We start from the raw sequence: 23,647 nt of genomic DNA, 5'->3' as shown, positions 1-23,647 counted from the left end.
GAAGATCCCACATGCCATGGAGCAGCCCGTGCACCACAACTACTGAGCCTGCGCTCTAGAGTCCATGAGCCACAACTACTGAAGCCCGCACTCCTAGAGCCCATGCCCGGCAATAAGAGGAGCCACCACAATGAGAAGCCCGTGCACCGCAACGAAGAGTAGCCCCTGCTCGCCACAACTAGAGAAAGCCTGAGCGTAGCAATGAAGACCCAACGTAGCCAAAAATAATAAATAAAATAAATTTAAAATAGTAATAATAATAATAAAGAAAAGATTCTTCAATGATCTATACGGAAAATTTTAAATTAGGTAAATTCACTTACTATTCTTACATCTGGAACAGTATACTGATATGATTTAGATAATCATCTTTTAGCCCACATTTTAGAATTCACAGCTTAAATTATATATCATTTTCATTTATAAGACAAATTTGGGCTAAATAATATTTTAGATGCACTAATCATATAGTTTATTAAAATGATGAGTTCCAATATACTACTGCAGCAGAACCATGTGGAAGTCACCGTGTGACTGGACCAAGCAAAGTCATGACCACTCAAGGGTTTGTCTCTCTTCAGCTTAGAGTTATATCAAACATCCCCTTATCTTTATTAATAACAGCTTCACATACCATAAAATTCACCCCTTTAAAGTGTACAATTAACTTTTTTAAGTAAACTCTTATACAACCATCACCACTAATTCCCAAACATTTTCATCACCCCAAGAAGAAACCTCATACCCACTAGCAGGCACACCCTGTTCCCCCCTCCCCTCAGCCCCTGGCAACTACTACTCTCTAGAAATGGAATCATACAATCTGTGGCTTTTTGTGACTGGCTTCTTTCACTTAGCATGCTTTCAAGGTTCATCCATGTTGCAGCATGTGTCAGTACCTCATCTTTTTTATGGCTGCATGATATTCCATTGCATGAATATACCATAGTTTATCCAATCAGCAATTAATGGACATTTGGGTTATTTCTACTTTTTGGCTATTATGAATAATAATGCCATGAACATTCATGTACAGATTTCTGTGTAGACAAATGTTATCAATTCTCTTGGGTATATACCCAGAAGTGGAATTACTGGATCATATGGTAACTCCATGTTCAACCTTTTGAGGAAATGCCAAAATGTTTTCCACAGTGGCTATACCACTTTACAATCCCACCCAGCAGCATATAAGGGTTCCAATTTCTCCATATCCTCACCAACACTTGTTATTGTCTTTTTAATTTTAGTATCCTAGTGGGTATGAAGTAATAACTCACTGTGGTAATATCCCCTTATCTTAACTATCCCCCTGTCCTGGGTTGAATAATATCTTCTCCAAATTCATGTTCACTTAGAGCTTCATAAGGTCATAGTGGATTACAGTGGGTCCTAAATCCACTGACTGGTGTTTTTATAAAAGAAAGGAGAGGGAAATTTAGACACAGAGACACACAGAGGGAAGATGACCACGTGAAGACAGAGGCAGAGATTGAAGTGATGCATCTACAAGCCAAGTAATGCCAACAACTGATAGCAAGCACCTGAAGCTAGAAAGGGGCAGGGAAGGATTCTTTATTAGAGCCTTCAGAGGGAGCATGGTCTAGGGACACTTCTATCCTCCAGAACTACAAGAGAATAAATTTTTGTGTTATAAGCCGCTCAGTCTGTGGGAATCTGTTATGGCAGCCCCAGGAAACTAGCACACCCCCAAAACCTTCCTTCATCACTGCTTTCCCTCAAGATACTATCCTTTCCGTCTGACCTTCACCACACGTTTCTTCAATCACTTAAACTTGATACTGTACTTCCTTATTCCACACTATATAAAAAAATCAACTAAAAATGGATCACGGACTTATATATAAAACCTAAAACAATAGTGCTTCTAGAAGAAAACACTGGAAATTATCTTTGTAACTTGGGTGACAAAAAGTTATTGGGATAAGACACAAGAAGCATGAATAATAAAAAACTGATAAACTGGAGTTCACCAAAGTTAAAAACTGCTCTTTTTAAGACACTTAAGAAAATGAAAAGGTAAGCCACAGACTGGGAGAAAATACTTACTTGATAAAGGACTTGTATCTAGGATATATAAAGAACTCTTTTTTTTAAAGAACTCTTAAAACTCAATAAGAAGATAACCCAATTTTTAAAAATGAGCAAAACAATTTGAACATTTTTCCAGAGAAAAAGTATGGATGGCAAACTAACACATGAAAAGATACTCAACATATTGGTCATTATATAAACTAAAACCACAATGAGATATCATTCAATACAGACCTACTAGAAGACTAACATTAAAAAACAGAGAGACAATAGAAGGTGCTGGTGAAGATAAAGAGTACCTAGAGCTCTTGTACATCACAAGTAGAATATAAAATTGTATAGTCACTTTGGAAAATAATTTGGCAGTTTTACATTTCTATGCCACCATCAATATATTCCAAGGTATTTACACAAAAGAAATGAAAACACATGTCCACACAAAGATGTGCCCATGAATGTATATAGTGGCATTATTCATAACAGCCAGAAACTGGAAAAAACTCAAACATCTATCAATTGATGAATGGATAAACAAATAGTAGTACATCCATACAATCGATATCATTCTATAATAACAATGAACAAGCCATTAACACCTGTTATAACATCCATGAATTTCAAAAGCGTTATGCTAAATGAAAGGAACCTGGGACAAAAGGTTACATTCTGTATACTTCCATTTATAGGATATTCTGGAAAACGCAAAACTATATGGAAGAAAATCAGATCAGTGGTTGTCATGGTTTGGGGATGTCGGGAAAAGGACTAACTGCAAAAATGCCAACAGTGATGGAATTGTTCTATATCTTGATTGTGGTAGTTCTACTACATATACATGTTAACATCTATCAAATTATATACTTAGAAAGGATGAATTTTACTGAATGTAAATTATACCTCCATAAACTTGCCTTAAATTGCTTAGCTTTCCACTGATAGTCAAAGCTTTCCACTATCTTTCCAACATATCTCCCACTCCTGGGTTTACCCACCCTAATACATTAGCTAAATGGAATTACTTACCTTTGTTATTATTAATAACAACAGCAAAAGCATTAGCAGTCAACATTTATTGGAACTGGCTATAGTCAGATACATGATAAAAGAAAAGTGCTCCACATATATTATCTCATAAATCTTCACTACAAATTTATAAGGCTTTATTATTATCCTCATTTAGAGATAGGAACCGAGGCTTAAGGAGATTAATAATTTGCCCAAGGTTCTTCAGTGACTAATGTGTGACAAACATGGAATTTGAATTTAGGTCTACCTGACTCCAAAACCCAACACTAAACTTCCTTCTTAGGATTCCTACCAACATGTCTGTTCATGCTGTTACCTCAGAGTATCTCTTCGCCTCAACTTCATTTGCTCTAATTGTATCTATCTTTAAAAGCAAAACTTATATGCATGCCTCATCCATAAAGCTTTCCCAGATCTCCCTCCCCAGCTAACAACCATCTCTTTCAAAACATTAAAAGCTCCAATAGCACTGAACTGATTCCTTACTTACGATACTTTAATCTACCTCCTGTTATAGTTATTGATATAATTATCCTACTAGATATTTTACAATATGAGGACAAGATCAAAGGCTTCTTCACCCTTGTGTATCACTGTTAACCTAACACGATTTAACTCAATGAATGAATGAATGGTGGCTGGGACATTAGTCTAGCCAGTAGTACAATTAGATGTTAATGTTTCACTCTACCCAAGGAAAGGTACCCTTGTTTATCAGCTTCTTACAATCAGCGTATATTTTATTACTGTGTTATTCTTCTTTCCCCAAATTAAAATTCCTGATAAGAAAATGAAAAGCTAAAAATTGAGAGACTAACCCAAATCAAACACTGTCTGCTATTTTGGTGTGAATTAAAAACAGGGCCAAACTCCTGGGCAACCTATGGAAGCAAGTAGGGCAGGGAGTGGTAAAAAGAGACTTGATAATACAGGGAAAATGTAACATGTCAGGGTAACAGGAAAAGTCATCAGTGAGGAAGGTAGCAGGGAAAACGCTAAGTTGCAAATGTCTAGGCACACTCCTGACATTAAAAAAATGACAAAAAATGGGGAGGGAGGTGTTTGAAATTTATAAAAGAGTTAAGAGACATAATAACCAAATGCAATATGTAATTTTGTTAGGTGTGATATAGTAGTGTGATTATATAAAAAAGTATCCCTCCCTAGTTTTTAGAAATATACACCCAAGTATTTAGGGATGAAATATTATAGTGCCTCAAATTAACTATAAAATATTTTAGCAAAAAAAGAAAAATATTAATGACTGTTAAATATAGGTGATAAATACATGGGAAGCTCATTAAATAATTTTTATTTTTCTTTACCAAAAAGAAAGAAAGAGAGAAAAAAGAATGCAATGAATTGTCACAGGAAAAAGTCTAGCCATAGTCCCAATTCTTGTTCATAGACTTTGGATGACCAACCAACATGATAGAAAAAAGTCAAGGTTTTAAGAGTACCAGCACTTTTTTGGTTTTGCTTCATTCTATTCCCCAGCTTATTACTAGTTTCACTATTTAACATTTACCTTACTCTACATTATTAGGTGTTAAGTCCTCTGCCTTGTTAGATGATAAACTTCTTGAGGGTCACAGTGCATTATTCATTGACTTTTGGTACACAGAAGAATGTCATGTATCAAAAAGGAAACTGGTGGAATAGAACTGCTTTTGCATTTAGCTTGTACTTGGCAACCATGAAGAAAATAAGAGAATTTCTAACCAATAATTTTTCTCCATACAAAACTAGAAACTTAGAAGGTATAACATAACATAGGTATGTTTGCACATAACTATAAATTCCTTAAGCTTCTTAAAAGAAAAGCATAAAACATCTATACTATATACTAACTACGTCAGAGGTTCTCAAAGTGTGGTCTGGGGACACCTGGGAGTCAGAGGCTCTTTCAGGGAATATGTGAGGTAAAAACCATTTTCATAATAATAATAAGATTAGTATTATTCACTTGCAGTCTCTCATGATTGAATGGTGGAGATTTTTAGATGACCTGTGATGTCATTCTGAAGGCTAATCAAATGTGTGTTTATGTATTCTTGTGTTTTAAATTTTTTTTAGTTTTAATTTCTAATATGGTACTTACTGATAAGTATATTTGCATAAAAAAAGCTCTTTGGGGTCCTCAATTATTCTTAAGAATGTAAAGGGGGTCCTATGATCAAAATGTTTGAGAACTTAACATTAAACAAATGCAATCTTATTTTCCAATCACTCCTTCTCACTGTCAACTTCAAAGATTTGGCTGTGAATGGGCACCACTTTATCTTGCCTTTTTATAATTTTTATGTGCCTGCTGCTCTTACCATCTCAGAATCTGAAGGATCCAAGTAGAAGGAAAAGCATATCAAAGGGTCTTGCTTTATAGGATTACTCTAAAAATACTCTGGGGCAAAAGTATAAACTAAATAAACCTTCAAACTTTCAAGGTATGAGATTTCTGCTTTCTCTCTAAGACATGTACTGAATAATTTAGGGAAAGGAGTGAGGGATAGGGCAAAAGTGACTAGGGCTGATTAAGTGACATTTTTCTGAAGATACCCTCCCAGTGCAATTAAGAATTTTTTGGAAAACAGTGCTCCTTTTAATGACCTATGTGGAATGGGAAGCAAATAAGAAACAAGTACTGAAATTGAATATCTATGACGGAAATAAGAGAGCACCTCAGGCTCTGCCTTCTTGGCCTGGAAAATAAAATAACACACTTTACTACAAATAATTTAATGTTTATTTTCTCAATTCTGTCTCTGCAAGGCTTTCAGACTAAAATATGCTTTGAAGATACATAATTTTCAATGCAGCTAATATAAAATTACTTCTATATAGGGTTTCTATCATCCTTGAAATCATCTTCCGCCACCCCTACCCCCAAGTCCCTTAGGAAATGAATATCAACTATTTGGGTGATCTGAACATTTGAGTTTTTCCCTAAACCCGGAACAATTTTGATTTGTTAGACAACTGTGAAAAGTCACAACGCTTCCAAGCAAAGCCTAATAATTTCCGTAAATTATTACCTTAGATAACAGCTTGTCAAATAAGCTATCCATTATCGCTACAAGCTTAGCTGATATTTCAGCTATGTGGTCATGGTAGTCCTGTAATGAGAAATAACGTTATATTTTAAAGTCCCTGGGACACATCTAAAATACTTAACAATTACGGAGTTAAATTTATGAAACTCCAGTAGAAAATACATGGAAAGGTACCTTAGTGATATGATCAAAATGCCTAAGCATACTATACTGCTTAGGCTGCAGTCGAGCTTCAAAATGAGCCCTGATCACAGGAATGTAGTGCACGATTAACTGCAAACAGCGTGAAGAAAGAGCTGAAGATCCGGGAGGCAGACATATCGTGGAGGAAAAAAAAGGTATTAGCTGGTATTTAAGGTATTTAATTACCTATCAAATTATGTAAAAGATATCAATTAATTTTATACAGAACCCAGTTTATTACATAACTGAAGAACACAGTAACAGAAAGCAACATATTTCATACTTTTTGTTTAAGAAAATCAGTTGGTACTGAATGATGTAATGAATTATGCTGCTTTCCCAATGGACTCAAGTTGTGAGTAGTACTGGCATGAGGAAGCTAATGGGACAACTGATTCTCTACTGACATTCAGATACCTTTCACCCCATATATACATACATACTTCATACATATTACATTTTAACATTTTTTTACAATAGTGCAACTTTCTAGTAACTTATATTTATTGGAGTGAAAATTCCTCATAACATTTCTCCAGAAGTTATTTTTCAGTTATGGCAATACATAAGAAAGTGACATTGCTACTTTTAGAGGCTTTAGTTAGAGGCATAAAAACATCAGGTATAATAAAACATGAGTATAGTGACATCACTGTAATGTCTCAGCACGTGAATTAAATGCAAAAATCCATACCCAAATTTTTTGTAGTTATTGTTTTTAGTCCAACAACTTGCAGTGCACCAGCTCCAAGAACTAACTGGCAACTTCTTGAATTGAAGTACTAACAAAGGAAGAAAAAAAAAACCCCCCAAATTTGTTAAAAACTATTCTTTATATGCTGGCAATGTGTTAATTCTAAAAATACATTCCTCTTTCCTCTCATTGAAGGACCAAATGAGTTTTTCTAGTAGGAGCAATTAGGATCTGTTTATGTAATGACAAAAAAAAAAAAAAAAAAACCAGCTCCAAGAACTAACTGGCAACTTCTTGAATTGAAGTACTAACAAAGGAAGAAAAAAAAAACCCCCCAAATTTGTTAAAAACTATTCTTTATATGCTGGCAATGTGTTAATTCTAAAAATACATTCCTCTTTCCTCTCATTGAAGGACCAAATGAGTTTTTCTAGTAGGAGCAATTAGGATCTGTTTATAAAAAAAAAAAAAAAAAAAAAAAAAAGGCAAGGGGTGTTCCCAAATGATAATATTTACAGTCTGGTAGGGAAAAAGTTGAGAAATTCTAAACATCAGTTGTTCAGAAATTAATCTTTAATTGGCATTCACAAAACTAGTTGCTTCAGTCATTCTATTTGGATAGTCCTACTTTCGAAAGGGTAACAAAATCTTTCTGGACTAAAATATGACAACTTAATTTTGGGACAGAATTAATTGATAGATTAGGTATTTGAAAAAAATAAAGCCTTTTCTCTAGGCTAGTAGTTTAAAATATCTGTTAATATGAAATGGCTGAATAACACTATCACCACAGTTTCATTTTACATCAATGGTTCTGAAATAATGATTTAAGAAAAATCTCTAACCTTAGTGAGATGAATTTTGTAAAGTTCAGTGAATTCCTTCCATGCACATTTGAAACCAGTCCAGGTTTTTTGACCTAAGTGGCCTCAGTCATGTTCAGCACCTAACGAACAAATCATCTCCTGTCTCCGATATCATTAACAACTCTATGGGTGTAATGAGGAATCACTAAATGTGGAGTGAGAAGGAAGCAGGTGGCCTCCTTCAAATAACATGTTGTGTTCAACCACAATCAAATGTCACAAAATTAATGTCTTAAAGATAGCTTATCCTCGAAATGTCTTAGAGTTGGAAGATTACTCACGCCCTAATGAATTACTACTTCCAACTATTTTTTCCATAAGGGTGAAATCATACACACCTTCAATAAATCTGATAGACGAGTGAGCATGTCAGTAGTAACAGATGGGATATTATCCACACACTGGCAATATTCAAGGATAATTCTTATCAACAGCAATACGGTTCTACAAAAAAAGAAAGATGACCCAGTAGACACTCAAAACAAGAAAAGTCAAACTGATTTGGTATATAAAAATCAATATTGATCTTGGTAACCGTTAAATTATGTGTTTTACCTATAAGTGCAACAGAGTAGGGACTTAGGGTAAAACAACAGAAAATCCCTAGAGTGTAAAATTAAGGAGGCACTCAATTTCAGGGTTGTGCAATTGCAAGGTAATCACTTGCATGACACTGAGAAAGGGTACCTCCTTAAATTTTGTGTTGTGAGCACATCACTCTCTGTGTGACATTCACACTAAGGTAAGTCTCTTCCATAAGGCAGGTATCCCATTCCTTGGCCAATTTAGAAACACTGAAAAAAGCTTAACCAGTGTTTCTGATTATGTAGTAGGTCCTCATAAATGTTGAATGAATGAAGGGAACCTAGTCTAGATTTTCTTAGTGAGATGAAAGATAAACTGTGGCTTCTAAGAACAATATACCTTCTAAGAAGTTTATTGATAAATCACAAAAGCTTCTCCAAAGATGAGAAAGTTATCAGCTCATTATCAGGACATGTCATAAGCTGAAAAGGGGCACTACTGGGAGGTTAAATAAGGTTGAAACGAAGGGAGAAAGAGTCATTCATTATAGCACGTCTAAATTCAATGAGATCCTCAGAAATGAGTGATCCATGTAAACTAATGTTTTATGAAAGTCTGAAGAGAGCAGTGATTCAAGAAGAAGAGTATCTAGCCTTTATAACAGCTTAATTGTCAGACCATATATTACTCTCCATGCATAGTCCTAGAGTCTGCTTTACTGGGCAGGAGTCCATTGCTTATCTTTTGTAATTTTCTCTCTGAAGATATAATACTCCTCCTTTAGCCAGGGAGTTCAGTTTTTTGGCAGAAGCCTCTCTGCCTAAAGAGCAAGAAAGCCAGATAGCTAGAGGGGACCATTTCCATCAAGCAAGGGAAGAGTAACAAGACACAGTCCTTCCTCAATATCCACAGGGTATTGGTTCCAGGACATCACGTGGATACCAAAAACCATGCATGCTCAAGTCCTTTATATAAAATGGCGTAGTAAAGTCTTCCCTCTATATCCACGGGTTCTGCATCCTGGTTGGTTGGATGTGGAACCCATGGATATAGAGGGCCAACTGCAATGGGTAATTAAGGAAAGAAATCATGATTAGATTGAAGGACTAAGATTAAAGGGAGGTTGAAAAAAGCTCTGTCCCACCAGAAATGGAAAAGAACTCCAGAGGAGAAAGGAATGGAAGCTTTAGCTTACAATGGGTTTACTTCAGAGTTTTGGATAGTATACAGGTTGAGAAAAAGCATAAATTCTATACACACTATTTGAGTGCTTATTAGGTGCTAAGAAAAATTAAAATGGTAAGATATGATCCCCATCTTTGAGGAATTCAGAGACTAACCAGAAAGTGCCATGAGAGAGGCACAGAGAGTTACAAAGAGAGGATCATTCATTCTTCCTGGAAGGGATGGCTGTTTCAGAAAAGACTTACTTAGTGACAAGAAACAAAGAAGTGAAAAAGAATTCTGGTATAGATATTGGGAGTTAGATTTTTATTTTAATTCTGGCTCCATTTGGGTAATTATATATTAACTACGTAAACTTCTAAGCTCCAATTCTCTTAACTGTAGAAAGGGAACAATAATCCCTGAAATGTCTATTGTACAACATGGTTGTAGAGATCAAATGAGATCATATACATGAAAATATTTAAACTAAGAAGTGTTATTAAAATTAAAGTATGTGAAGATATTATCTTAACTACCCATTTAATAAAAGACATATAGTACTAGACAAACAACACTGGAATTTACATTTTTCTTAGTTAACTTGAATTTGAAATACTGTTTTTGGTAAAAGACCTAATGACAAATGATGATAATGGAAATAACTACCAACAACTATCAACTTCTTGTTAGGTACTAGAACTGTGCTAGATTCTTTACATGAATTACCTGTTTAATTTCACAATAATTCTAAGTATAGTACTATTATCCACATTTTGTTTTATAAATAAGGAAACTGAGGCGCACAGAGTAACTTGCCCAAGGCCACAAAGTAACAGAGCTGCTGGGACTCAAACCTAAGCAGCCTGACTCCAGAACTCACAACTTCAACTACTATGCTGTATACTACACACTAAAAAAGTTGCAGGAAAAAAAGACAGAAAGAGCTTGAGACACTTATAACATCATGGAGCCACTACAGCACCCTTGGAATATTATGTACCTTGAGGTTCTTGTTACATGAGAAAAATCAACCAACCTCTTTTTTTGTTAAGCCAGTGTAGTCCTAATGAATACAGAATACTACAAAATATAGAAAAATAAAAATGAATCCATAAAATTTCTTTAAAATTCTTTGTAAGATTTACAATTGTTAATCCAAAATTTCCAATTCACATCAAGGGGTAACTAAAAGACCTATGTTTTAAATACTTGATTCAACTAATGAAGAAAAACGTGTCACTCACCCAACAACAGCATACTGTTGTCCCTCGACAATGAGAACTTCAGCTGGTTTCCTTTCTTCTGTAGCTAGAGAGTAAAGCGAATAAAGAGACATGGGTATAAGATCAAACAAAATATTGGATAAAAAATTTAAACTGGAAAAAACTGAAAAAGTTCCTATTCAGGGCCTGAAACTATCTCATTTCTGCAAATAAATCTACTTCTTGGGAAACAATTCAGCACAAAGTAAATAAAGTATACTGCATTTGGAATCAGAGAAATCTGGATTTGAATTCCAGTACTGCCAATTACTGGACGCAAGACTAGGCCAATTACTTCTTTTGAATCTCAATATCTGTATCCATTAGACATGGACAACAATATCTACCTTTCAGTGTTGTTACTGAAAGAGATAATGCTTATGAACTGGCTATCCTCTAGGTCTGGCACATGGCAGATGATCGATAAGAAGGAAAAAGAATGTTATTAGTTGGGAAAGGCAGAACTAGCATTTCAACTGGTTATCTTTTCTTTATTATAACCCTTAGAGTACAACTTAATTCCTAAATTCAATGGAGAGATTATGTATTACTTTTCAAGATTTTAATCCAAAAGTTACTTTATTTTCAGCATGTGGTATTTCTTATCATTAAAAAACAAAATTCAGCATATTGAGGTGAAAAGAACAGTGGACTGGATTACTGCCCTGAATCAGCCAAATTAAACAGATTACTATGCGCAAGTAAGTCATCATGCTTCCCTAAGCTTCAAATCCTTTTGTTCTAAGACATTACATATCTACTTTCTCATCTCTTTCAAGGAAAGAAATTCAGTGTGATATAATTTCTAATCACAATTCACTCTGTATGTCAGATTAAGTTTTTCGAGGGCAGGGGTTGTGTCTTAACCAATTCTCAATACTGCAAGAAATGGCTTAGCACAGTAGTTAAGAGGAAGGGCCCTAAAGTCAGTCGGCCTGCAGTTGGATCCCAGCTCTACCACTTCCTAGCCAGCTAACCTTAGGCATGTTGCTTAACCTCTTTGTGCCTCAGTTTCCATATTTGTTAAATGGGAATACTAACAGTGTCTAGCTCATGGATCTGTAAATGAGATAACAATGTAAAGTGCTTAGAAAAAACTGTCTAGCATCAGGTAAGCACCAAATTAATATTAACTGCTATCCATTAAACTTCATCTCCCCAATGCCTAGCTAAGTAGCTCATAACTCAATAAATAGATGATGGGTGCATGAATAATAACCAACGATCCTTAACTCTGCATGAACTAGTAAAATGTTAATGGATTTCTAATAGCATATCCTTTCTTCTTTCTCAGAGGAAAACAAAAGACAGAAGCAGGGTATGTGGACTACCCTGATGGTACATTGGTTAAGAATCCACCTGCCATTGCAGGGGACACGGGTTGGAGCACTAGTCCAGGAAGATCCCACATGCTGCGGAGCAACTAAGCCCGTGCGCCACAGCTACTGAGCCTGTTCTCTAGAGCCCGCGAGCCACAACTACTGAAGCCCACATGCCTAGAGCTCATGCTCTACAACAAGAGAAGCCACCACAATGAGATGCCTGCACACCACAATGAAGAGCAGCCCCCACTCGCTGCAACTAGAGAAAACCCGTGCTCAGCAACGAAGACCCAACACAGCCATAAATAAATAAATAAATAAAAATTTATTAAAAACAACAAAAAAAAACACTTTAAAACTTATTCAAAACTTCATAATTTCAAATCTGGTATTACAGGATGAGATGTACATAAGTTTATATTATTATTATTATTTAATTTATTTTTTTTGGCAGTACGCGGGCCTCTCACTGTTTTGGCCTCTCCTGTTGCGGAGCACAGGCTCTGGACACGCAGGCTCAGCGGCCATGGCTCACGGGCCTAGCCGCTCCACGGCATGTGGGATCTTCCCGGTCCGGGGCACAAACACGTGTCCTCTGCATCGGCAGGCGGACTCTCAACCACTGCGCCACCAGGGAAGCCCAAGTTTATATTATTAACCCATGACAACTCCACTTTAACTGATATACAAAAATATCTCTAGCCACTGCATGTCTTTCATAAGAGACCCAATTGACATCTGATACAAATGACAATTTTCTTCTTGAAACTCTAATTTTTTAACTTCTGTGTTTTTCTGGATTGTCCTACCTCTCTGCCCTTCCTTTGTAGTCTCCTTCATAGTGTTCTTATTCTACAGTTCTTTATATTTTGGTTTTCTCTATCATATCACTACTACATTACTTGTGATTGATGATAAATATATTTTTCATCAGACTTAGACCTTTTAAAGTAAAATTATACCTCTTACCTATGTCTCAACATTTGACACATAGAAGCATACTAGTGTCCAATAAAAGAATACATGTCTCTAAACAATACAGTACAGTGGTTAAGAACATAGCTATGAAACTATATAAAGTTGGTTTCAAATCCCAGATCTTTATTTGTACCAAATTCCTTAACCCCTGGAAGCCTCATGCCTCCTCACTATTAAACAAGGTAACAATAGTATCTATCATAGGTTGTTGTGAGGGCAAACTGGAGTAATGCATGTAAAGCACTTGGTCCAGTGTCTGGATATGGTTAATACTCAATAAATGTCTGAAATTATTATTATAAATTACCACATACTTTTCCAATCAACTACTTACTAAGCTAGGAGTATTAGTTCTAAGCTTCCCAAGAGGCACTATCAATTAAAGAAATATTAAGCACTCCTACAAAATGAACAAACAATATAAAACTGAAAGAGAGTGTGTGAAAGAGTACACATACCCCCTGATTTTTTTTCAGGTAAAGCAATCTTTCCATCTGCTATAGAATCAACCAGATCCTGAAATTCTGCGGGAACATCAGCTTGCTTCCAGCGTTCATTGTCTAAGAGGAGGCTATTCAAAAGTAAAAAGAAAGGAAGATAAACTTTAATAATATTTCAACACCATCTCCTTGGGTGAAAAGAAAAGGAAGAGCTGAGTGAGTACATAAGACTTTTGTTATATATTTAAGACTACATGTATCTTAGTTAAATTCAAGTAGAGCCCATGCAATACAAGGCACTGAGTTTTTAAATAATAATGGCCATTACCTGTTAGTACGTAAGACTTTAAAAAGTGCCGAACACCTTAATAAACTGAAATCATTCATAAACAGTATGAATAGTTTCAGAAAATATTTCTCTTTTTATGTCTCTTAGCCTAGTCAGGAAGAGTGGAAAACATAATTAACTTCACTTTGAGTGGGAAAGGAAAAGTCAATCTATTAGGATCTTCCTGGTAAGTACTTTAATGGAACTAAACATTCTAACTACACTTTCAAAAGCTAAGAAATGTGATTTTAATTCCACAATCTGTCTTTAATTAAAAAGAAAAAAATCTGTCAGGGGTTTTAACTGGCCAATTAATGAAGTTTCCTCTTTTAAATATAATTGTGTTTTGTAAAGAAAAGGGGAAAAAAATGAACAGAATGGACATGGTAATAATACCTGAGCTTGGTTTTTCTCTCTTCATGAAACCTGTTTACAAATTTATTAGCTTGGCTCTGAAGTGCTCCAATTAATGACATGCTTTTTCTTCCACAGATCTGTTCAGTTTCTAAAATGAATGTTTCCATTAATCTGGAAAGTGTTATGAATTCTGTGGAATTTAGCTTCTCAAGAAAACCATCCTAAATTTTAAAGATAACACAAAAATCATGAGAGTTAGTATAACACCAAATATGGATGAGCTATAAAACCAATTTAAACAAATATTAATAGTTTTTATAATAGTTGTATTAAATCCTAAAAATTATTTTAAAACAATTTTAAATGAAATTTCCCAATACTTTAGTCCCAGAAATCAAGCATAAAAAGTTTAAGATGTCTAAATTTTATTCTGATCCCTTTGTAATACAGTAGCTCAAATAAATTCAGATCATACTATACAATTTTCATACTATTGGAGTACAACTAATTTTCTTAATAAATTATTTGGCTAGGTATACACATATATATGTATAAAAACAGCATGTTAATTTCAAATTAATTATTAAGGTATTATATTTCAAAATAAGTCTTTTAATCATTTATTTGAAAAGCATGCTTAACTTTTTCTATTTCTTTTATTTGGATTATTTTGCATTTCAACATCTCCTTAATAGACCACACCAGTACCTTATTAAGTGTTCAAAATATGCATTATGTGGAATAGGGACACAAGCCAGGATATATTCCAGATCTTTAAAATAATGTTACTATGTATAAAATATCTAAAGGTTATCAAAACAACTAACCTTTGCTCTTGACATGAGAAATTTGACAGCTCGATCATGGCATATATCTGAGGCACTATATAATAACTCCTGGACATTATTTGCTAGCTTTCCCAGCTCTAAGTCAGTTAATTTCATGTCTTCATTGACCCTGAACATGATAGAAAGAGATTAAGTCAAGGAAAGTTGTGAACACACCGTTCGCCATAGATGACATACCAATAAAAAACAAAACGCTGTAAAATTTACATTTGAGGGAAAATTCTGTGATGTATCATATACTTTTATTTTTGTGGTAGAGCATCACATAAACAAGCTCAGATAACACAAATATATTTTACCCTAATCTTATATAAGAATAATTTTCTCTCTCTGCTGTAGTATTTTTAATACTTAGTTCAGACTCTGACTGGAAATTCTGCAAAAACTACATCAAAAGAAATTCTCATTAGGTACAAGGGCGTAGCTGTGGCAGGTTGTGCACAGGTGCCTAGGATGACATGGTGGAAGGAAGAGGAAAGGAATGGAAAGAAGGAACAAACAGGCCCTCTTTTTACTTATAATTATGAATGACTATTAATAGATCAACTGAACTAATATTTTCTGAGTATTTACTGTGCTTAACTACTATGCACTGGAGGGAATACTGTTCTCAAGAAACTTACAATTAAATAGGAGTATTTATAATATGTAATGCATTTATTCCAGTTTTGAGGAAGAAATGTAAGACTTCCTGTTTTTTATACATTTTTCCCCACGGCATGTATAAAGACCACTGATTCTGTGCCAACAAGTCAGTTTAGTGTTATCATGAACCAAGTGAAGTACCTTAGCATAATTTTTCTCCATTTCAATTGAATTAAAATAACTTTCAAAGATATTTCAAAGAGGATCTGACGTATATTAATTTGAGGCAAACCACCACTCTCACTGGTTAAGGTATTAAAGAAAGTTATTACCTGCTATCCTTTAAAGTTATATCATTAAATTTACTTACCAGTGCTTTAAAATAATGGATGGATAAATATTTTTAAAATACTCTCAGATACAGTATCTTGCTTGGTTCTCACACTCTGAAGCAGATAGATAAATTTCTACTTTACAGATGAGGATACTGAATCTTGAAAGTTTAAGTGATCTACCCAAGGTCACAAGGTTAAGAGGGTGGGACTAGAACCCAGAATTAGTCTAATTCTATTTCTAATCTGATAAGCTTCTTCTACTGCAACATTTCCTTCTATATAAACAGTTGGAGTGCTATTTCAATTCCAGCTCCCATAAAGCTGTTTGCTTAAATTTCAAAGTTAAAATTTTATTTCAATTGTAAATTCAATTTTCTGAAGGATTTCTAAAATTTGCCCCTACGTAAGGGAATGATTAAGAATTTGGAACTCTTACCAATACGCCACCAATTCACAAAGATATAAACAGGAAATAGCAAAAAAAACCCCAACTTAAGTCTTTAAGAAAGTAGGGTGACAATCCAAAAACCTGGGAAGTTTGGTTTTCTTAAAAAATCATTTATTTGTTTGTAATTTTTCTTTTTAAAAAGATTTTTAAAAATTTAAGTCTAATGGATCTCTTTCACGTTAATAGGGAAAAGCAAAAAACAAAAAACAAAACCTCACAAACATGATCCAGTAATTCTACTTCTGGCTATGTACACAAAAGAACTGAAAGCAGGATCTCAAAGAGATATATTTGCACACCCATGTTCACAGTAGCACTATTCATAAAAGCCAAGAGATGGAAGCAATCCAAGAGTCCACTGACAGATAGATAAAATGTGTTATATACATACATGGAATATTACTGAGCCTATAAAAAGGAGATTCTGACACATGCTACAACATAGATGAACCTTAAACACAATATGCTAAACAAAAGGACAAATACTGTATGATTCCACTTTAATGAAGTACCTAGAGTAGTTGAACTCATGGAGACAGAAAGTAGAAGAGTGGTTGCCAGGGGATTGGTAGGGAAGGAAATGGGGAGTTGTTGCTTAATGTGCATAGGATTTCAGATTTTGCAAGAAGAAAAAGATCTGGAGATTGGTTGTACAACAGTGTGAATATATTTACCACTACTGGACTGTGCACTTAGAGAAATGGCTAAGATGGTAAACTTCATATGTTTTTATTTTAACCACAATTTAATTTAAAATAAAAAATTTTTAAAACCTACAAAACTTTCTAATCATTTCCATTATTTTTCCTTTCCCATTTCCTGCATGGGAAATTATTTACTCTTTTGTGCCCATGTCTGCATTGGAATAAACTTACAAAGTTGTAGATTATTTTGATAATGTAAGAAAATATGGAAAATCTACCACTAACATAGATAAAAAATCAGACATCATTTCTGCATGTACTGCATCTATGACACAATTACATACTGCAAAAACACCTGATACAAGAAAGAACTAGTTAGGGTCACGTGTATAAATATACTCAATCAATCCATTGCCCCTTGGGGTTGGGTAGTTCCCAGACATTTATGTGCCTATGAAACACAGAAGAAACCACCTACAGAACCTCTGGTATCATGCTATGGGAGCATGCCACTGTGGAAAGCCAGAGAAGCTCCAGAGTGTATAGTAAGCCACAATGGAGGTGGGAGGGGAGGGATAAAAACTGTGAGGCTGCATTTGATTTAAAGGAATCTCAAATAGTACAGCAGATTTCTAGCTATCTTTTAATATGGTTTCTCACTTCTGCCATAATAGTTTTAGCTATCAAATAGCCAACAAGCTATAGACTATTTCTCAAGCCTCTCTTACAGCTAGATATAGACGTGTTAATATTAAAGCCGCTAGGATATGGGACTGCAAATTCTGAATTGTGCTCTTAAAAAGAAAGAAAGGATAAAACATGAACAAATTTATGTGAAAGCAACAGGGAACTAACAAATCTAAAATGTATATGGATTTGCAACATAAATAAGGCATACTGGAAGAAGAATAAAAGGCAGGAGAAATTACCAGATATTAAGACTAATTAAAAAGCGATCATAGGGCTTCCGTGGTGGCACAGTGGTTGAGAGTCCGCCTGCCGATGCAGGGGATGCGGGTTCGTGCCCTGGTCAGGGAGGATCCCACATGCCACGGAGCGGCTGGGCCCGTGAGCCATGGCCGCTGAGCCTGCGCGTCCGGAGCTTGTGCTCCGCAACAGGAGAGGCCACAACAGTGAGAGGCCCACGTACCGCACCAAAAAAAAAAAAAAAAATCGATCATAACTTATACAATTTTACTTAATGGTACCAATGCAAAGCAGACAAGTGAACAAAACAGAATCTAGAAACAGACTCATACATATATGAATATTTAATTTAAGACAAGAGTGGAGCGGATGAAAGGCTCTTGCTGCTCCAGCCGGGAGTCAGGACTCTGCCTCTGAGGTGGGAGAGCCAACTTCAGGACACTGGTCAACAAGAGACCTCCCAGCCCCACATAATATCAAACGGTGAAATTCTCCCAGAGATCTCCATCTCAACACCAGCACCCAGCTTCACTCAACAACCAGCAAGCTACAGTGCTGGACAACCGTTGCCAACCAAATAGCAAGACAGGAACACAACCCCACCCACTAGCAGAGAGGCTGCCTAAAATCATAATAACGTCACAGACACCCCAAAACACACCACCAGACGTGGACAGGCCCACTAGAGAGACAAGATCTAGCCTCATACACCACAACACAGGCACTAGTCCCCTCCACCAGGAAGCCTACAAAACCCACTGAACCAACCTTAGCCACTGGAGACAGACATCAAAAACAACGGGAACTACGAACTTGCAGCCTGCAAAAAGGTGAACCCAAACACAGTAAGATAAGCAAAATGAGAAGACAGAAAAACACACAGCAGATGAAGGAGCAAGATAAAAATGCACCAGACCAAACAAATGAAGAGGAAATAGGCAGTCTACCTGAAAAAGAATTCAGAATAATGATAGTAAAGATGATCCAAAATCTTGGAAATAGAATGGACAAAATGCAAGAAACAGTTAACAAGGACCTAGAAGAAATAAAGATGAAACAGACAATGATGAACAACACAATAAATGAAATGAAAAACACTCTAGATGGGATCAGTAGCAGAATAAATGAGGCAGAAGAACGGATAAGTGACCTGGAAGATAAAATAGTGGAAATAACTACTGCAGAGCAGAATAAAGAAAAAAGAATGAAAAGAATTGAGGACAGTCTCAAGAGACCTCTGGGACAACATTAAACGCACGAACATTCGAATTATAGGGGTTCCAGAAGAAGAGAAAAAGAAAGGGACTGAGAAAATTTTTGAAGAGATTATAGTTGAAAACTTCCCGAATATGGGAAAGGAAATCGTTAACGAAGTCCAAGAAGCACAGAGAGTCCCATACAGGATAAATTCAAGGAGAAATACACCAAGACACATATTAATCAAACTGTCAAAAACTAAATACAAAGAAAGCATATTAAAAGCAGCAAGGGAAAAACAACAAATAACACACAAGGGAATCCCCATAAGGTTAACAGCTGATCTCTCAGCAGAAACTCTACAAGCCAGAAGGGAGTGGCAGGACATACTGAAAGTGATGAAGGAGAAAAACCTGCAACCAAGATTACTCTACCCAGCAAGGATCTCATTCAGATTTGATGGAGAAATTAAAACCTTTACAGACAAGCAAAAGCTGAGAGAGTTCAGCACCACCAAACCAGCTTTACAACAAATGCTAAAGGAACTTCTCTAGACAAAAACACAAGAGAAGGAAAAGTCCTATAATAACGAACCCAAAACAATTTAGAAAATGGGAATAGGAACATACATATCGATAATTACCTTAAATGTAAATGGACTAAATGCTCCCACCAAAAGACACAGATTGGCTGAATGGATACAAAAACAAGACCCATATATATGCTGTCTACAAGAGACCCACTTCAGACCTAGAGACACATACAGACTGAAAGTAAGGGGATGGAAAAAGATATTCCATGCAAATGGAAACCAAAAGAAAGCTGGAGTAGCAATTCTCATATCAGACAAAATAGACTTTAAAATAAGGACTATCAGAAGAGACAAAGAAGGACACTACATAATGATTAAGGGATCGATCCAAGAAGAAGATATAACAATTGTAAATATTTATGCACCCAACATAGGAGCACCTCAATACATAAGGCAAAAACTAGCAGCCATAAAAGGGGAAATCGACAGTAACACATTCATAGTAGGGGACTTCAACACCCCACTTTCACCAATGGACAGATCATCCAAAATGAAAATAAATAAGGAAACACAAGCTTTAAATGATACATTAAACAAGATGGACTTAATTGATATTTATAGGACACTCCATCCAAAAACAACAGAATACACATTTTTCTCAAGTGCTCATGGAACATTCTCCAGGATAGATCATATCTTGGGTCACAAATCAAGCATTGGTAAATTTAAGAAAATTGAAATTGTATCAAGTATCTTTTCCGACCACAACGCCATGAGACTAGATATCAATTACAGGAAAAGATCTGTAAAAAATACACACACATGGAGGCTACACAATACACTACTTAATACCGAAGTGATCACTGGAGAAATCAAAGAGGAAATTAAAAAATAACTAGAAACAAACGAAAATGGAGACACAACGACCCAAAACCTATGGGATGCAGCAAAAGCAGTTCTAAGAGGGAAGTTTATAGCAATACAAGCCCACCTTAAGAAGCAGGAAACATCTCGAATAAACAACCTAACCTTGCACCTCAAGCAATTAGAGAAAGAAGAACAAAAAAACCCCAGAGTTAGCAGAAGGAAAGAAATCATAAAAATCAGATCAGAAATAAATGAAAAAGAAATGAAGGAAACAATAGCAAAGATCAATAAAACTAAAAGCTGGTTCTTTGAGAAGATAAACAAAATAGATAAACCATTAGCCAGACTCATCAAGAAAAAAAGGGAGAAGACTCAAATCAATAGAATCAGAAATGAAAAAGGAGAAGTAACAACTGACACTGCAGAAATAAAAAAAATCATGAGGGATTACTACAAGCAACTCTATGCCAATAAAATGGACAATCTGGAAGAAATGGACAAATTCTTAGAAATGCACAAACTGCCAAGACTGAATCAGGAAGAAATAGAAAATATGAACAGACCAATCACAAACACTGAAATTGAAACTGTGATTAAAAATCTTCCAACAAACAAAAGCCCAGGACCAGATGGCTTCACAGGCGAATTCTATCAAACATTTAGAGAAGAGCTAACACCTATCCTTCTCAAACTCTTCCAAAATATAGCAGAGGGAGGAACACTCCCAAACTCATTCTACGAGGCCACCATCACCTTGATACCAAAACCAGACAAGGATGTCACAAAGAAAGAAAACTACAGGCCAATATCACTGATGAACATAGATGCAAAAATCCTCAACAAAATACTAGCAAACAGAATCCAACAGCACATTAAAAGGATCATACACCATGATCAAGTGGGGTTTATTCCAGGAATGCAAGGATTCTTCAATATACGCAAATCTATCAATGTGATTAACCATATTAACAAATTGAAGGAGAAAAACCATATGATCATCTCAATAGATGCAGAGAAAGCTTTTGACAAAATTCAACACCCATTTATGATAAAAACCCTGCAGAAAGTAGGTGTAGAGGGAACTTTCCTCAATATAATAAAGGCCGTATATGACAAGCCCACAGCCAACATCATCCTCAATGGCGAAAAACTGAAAGCATTTCCACTAAGGTCAGGAACAAGACAAGGTTGCCCACTCTCACCACTCTTATTCAACATAGTTTTGGAAGTTTTAGCCACAGCAATCAGAGAAGAAAAGGAAATAAAAGGAATCCAAATCGGAAAAGAAGAAGTAAAGCTGTCACTGTTTGCAGATGACATGATACTATACATAGAGAATCCTAAAGATGCTACCAGAAAACTACTAGAGCTAATCAATGAATTTGGTAAAGTAGCAGGATACAAAATTAATGCACAGAAATCTCTGGCATTCCTATATACTAACGATGAAAAATCTGAAAGTGAAATCAAGAAAACACTCCCATTTACCATTGCAACAAAAAGAATAAAATATCTAGGAATAAACCTACCTAAGGAGACAAAAGACCTGTATGCAGAAAATTATAAGACACTGATGAAAGAAATTAAAGATGATACAAACAGATGGAGAGATATACCATGTTCTTGGATTGGAAGAATCAACATTGTGAAAATGACTCTACTCCCCAAAGCAATCTATAGATTCAATGCAATCCCTATCAAACTACCACTGGCATTTTTCACAGAACTAGAACAAAAAATTTCACAATTTGTATGGAAACACAAAAGACCCCGAATAGCCAAAGCAATCTTGAGAACAAAAAATGGAGCTGGAGGAATCAGGCTGCCTGACTTCAGACTATACTACAAAGCTACAGTAATCAAGACAGTATGGTACTGGCACAAAAACAGAAAGATAGATCAATGGAATAGGATAGAAAGCCCAGAGATAAACCCATGCACATATGGTCACCTTATCTTTGATAAAGGTGGCAGGAATATACAGTGGAGAAAGGACAGCCCCTTCAATAAGTGGTGCTGGGAAAACTGGACAGGTACATGTAAAAGTATGAGATTAGATCACTCCCTAACACCATACACAAAAATAAGCTCAAAATGGATTAAAGACCTAAATGTAAGGCCAGAAACTATCAAACTCTTAGAGGAAAACATAGGCAGAACACTCTATGACATAAATCACAGCAAGATCCTTCTTGACCCATCTCCTAGAGTAATGGAGATAAAAACAAAAATAAACAAATGGGACCTAATGAAACTTCAAAGCTTTTGCACAGCAAAGGAAACCATAAACAAGACCAAAAGACAGCCCTCAGAATGGGAGAAAATATTTGCAAATGAATCAACTGACAAAGGATTAATCTCTAAAATTTACAGGCAGCTCATGCAGCTCAATAACAAAAAAATAAACAACCCAATCCAAAAATGGGCAGAAGACCTAAATAGACATTTCTCCAAAGAAGATATACAGACTGCCAACAAACACATGAAAGAATGCTCAACATCATTAATCATTAGAGAAATGCAAATCAAAACTACAATGAGATATCATCTCACACCAGTCAGAATGGCCATCATCAAAAAATCTAGAAACAATAAATGCTGGAGAGGGTGTGGAGAAAAGGGAACACTCTTGCACTGCTGGTGGGAATGTGAATTGGTTCAGCCACTATGGAGAACAGTATGGAGGTTCCTTAAAAAACTACAAATAGAACTACCATATGACCCAGCAATCCCACTACTAGGTATATACCCTGAGGAAACCAGAATTCAGAAAGAGTCATGTACCAAAAAAAAATGTTAAAAAAAAAAAAAAAAAGACAAGAGTGGCACCATAGAGCAACGGGTAAGACAGTCTTTTCAATAAATGGTGTGAAGTTAAAAAGATATCCACATGAGGAAAAAGACAACTACCTCACACTATACACAAAAATCAATTCCAGATAGATTGTGGATCTAAATGTGAAAGGGACAGCAACAAAGCTTCCAGAAAAAAACATAAGAGAATATCATCA

General features: G+C 35.5%; 1 protein-coding gene across 2 annotated transcripts in view; it reads right to left on the bottom strand.

The window, feature by feature from the left end:
* VPS54 (VPS54 subunit of GARP complex) overlaps window positions 1-23,647 on the bottom strand; it is a 74,498-nt gene that overhangs the window by 7,803 nt on the left and 43,048 nt on the right. For both annotated transcript variants that reach the window (XM_007464116.1, XM_007464117.1), the window contains exons 12-19: window positions 15,081-15,210; window positions 14,293-14,474; window positions 13,587-13,699; window positions 10,811-10,874; window positions 8,213-8,318; window positions 7,009-7,096; window positions 6,306-6,427; window positions 6,114-6,194 (exon numbers count right to left, since the gene is read on the bottom strand). In XM_007464116.1, the coding sequence (XP_007464178.1) occupies window positions 6,114-6,194; window positions 6,306-6,427; window positions 7,009-7,096; window positions 8,213-8,318; window positions 10,811-10,874; window positions 13,587-13,699; window positions 14,293-14,474; window positions 15,081-15,210 (886 nt within the window). The remainder of the gene's footprint in view (window positions 1-6,113; window positions 6,195-6,305; window positions 6,428-7,008; window positions 7,097-8,212; window positions 8,319-10,810; window positions 10,875-13,586; window positions 13,700-14,292; window positions 14,475-15,080; window positions 15,211-23,647) is intronic.

This window comes from Lipotes vexillifer, unplaced genomic scaffold (genome assembly GCF_000442215.2).
Source record: "Lipotes vexillifer unplaced genomic scaffold, Lipotes_vexillifer_v1.1 scaffold311, whole genome shotgun sequence".
Lineage (NCBI taxonomy): Eukaryota > Metazoa > Chordata > Mammalia > Artiodactyla > Lipotidae > Lipotes > Lipotes vexillifer.
Note: the sequence above shows the minus strand (reverse complement) of the source record. Positions and strands in the feature narration are given on the sequence as shown.